This window comes from Asparagus officinalis, chromosome 8 (assembly GCF_001876935.1).
Source record: "Asparagus officinalis chromosome 8, Aspof.V1, whole genome shotgun sequence".
In the NCBI taxonomy this organism is placed as follows: Eukaryota; Viridiplantae; Streptophyta; class Magnoliopsida; order Asparagales; family Asparagaceae; genus Asparagus; species Asparagus officinalis.
In genome coordinates, this window is record NC_033801.1 from 2,874,306 (window position 1) to 2,875,749 (window position 1,444).

At 39.5% G+C, this 1,444-nt stretch overlaps 1 protein-coding gene across 1 annotated transcript in view; it reads right to left on the reverse strand.

Moving 5' to 3' along the window:
• Window positions 1-844, reverse strand: part of LOC109851573 (truncated transcription factor CAULIFLOWER A-like) — a 28,883-nt gene extending 28,039 nt beyond the window's left edge. Inside the window, exon 1 of the mRNA XM_020421779.1 lies at window positions 364-844. Within this exon, the coding sequence (XP_020277368.1) occupies window positions 364-545 (182 nt within the window). The 5' untranslated portion in view covers window positions 546-844. The remainder of the gene's footprint in view (window positions 1-363) is intronic.

Consider the following 1,444-nt stretch of genomic DNA (forward strand, 5'->3'; position numbering starts at 1 on the left):
TCCCCTAGCAGTGCATATATATTATATCTGATATGTCTCCACATTTCTTGGAAAGGTTTGAGAGGAATCAAGAAAGATTTATGAAAACTAGACTCAGATCTTCATTTATCATGAAGATCTACACATATTATTAACTTTAATAACAAATTAAAAAAGTAGAAACAATTTTGATAAATATGTAGAGGATCACACAGATAGATCCACCGAAAAAAAAACCTCTACCAAATCACATGTGCAAATATAAAATAGGCTTATAAAAAACATTTTAAAAAATCAGACAACAAACATGGCAAAAGAGGTGTGAGAGAGAGAGAGAGAGAGAGAGAGAGAGAGAGAGAGAGATGTTTAGGAAAGTATATTTACCAAGGGCTTCCAAACTCAAAGAGCTTCCCTCTACCAGAGAAGAGGACTAGGGCAACCTCGGCATCGCAGAGGATGGAGAGCTCATAAGCCTTTTTGAAGAGTCCATTCCTTCTCTTAGTGAAGGTCACTTGCCTATTGATCTTGTTCTCAATCCTCTTCAGCTCAACTCTCCCCCTCCCCATCTCTTCTTCTTCTTCTTCTGTTTAACCTTGTTGTTTTGCTCTCTTTCTCTCCTTTACTTTCCTTCTGTTCAAGCCCAAAGTAGGTATTGTATTAATAGAGGAAAGGTATGGGGGAGATGTTTCTTTCGTTTCCTCTTTTTCTTTTATTTTTTACTAATTGTGTATATATACACACTAACTACCACTTCCAGTCTCCAACAAGTTACCAAGGGGGTTAAAAAGAGGATACTGTAGAGAGAGCAATAGGCTGTGTTGTGAAAATGCTTTCAGCTAAATATGGGAAGGGGAACTGAAAATGGGGGAGTGCACTAGCTAGTAGTGCAATGGCTGGGGGTGTCAACCACAATTAACTTCAAACTGGTTGATGCATCCTTTTCCTCCTCTAGTTATATATCTAGGGTTTTAGACTCTACAGCCGTCTATCTATCTATCACTCGGTGGTCAGTTCATGTGCCCTCAGTGTAGAGCATAGAGACACAATTATGTTTGCAACCTTTCAACAACTGGGGGGGCCCAAAAGTGGAAATGGATTCTTTTTCTTTTTTTCAAATATTTGGAAACGTTTTGTGCTAAAAATATTTAGGGTTTTTTGGCTACGTACGTATCCCAACTAGGCCTATTCAAGCGGCCCGGGCAAGCCCAAGCCGGGCCGGGCAAGCCCAATCTGGGTCGGGCAAATACTCGTGCCTAGACCGGGACCAGGATGGTCCGATCCGAGTTCAGTTCCGGGTCTCAGTGACTTGGCAGAGCATCAGATAGCATGGCTAATTATGGGCTTTTTCATTTATTTGACTTTTATCTTATTATTAATTTCTCAGAATTGCAGTTTGCAATTTTTTGAAAAAATAATTTTTTTTTCAATATTAGGCCCTCAAATCTCTAGTAATTTGAGTCCAAAC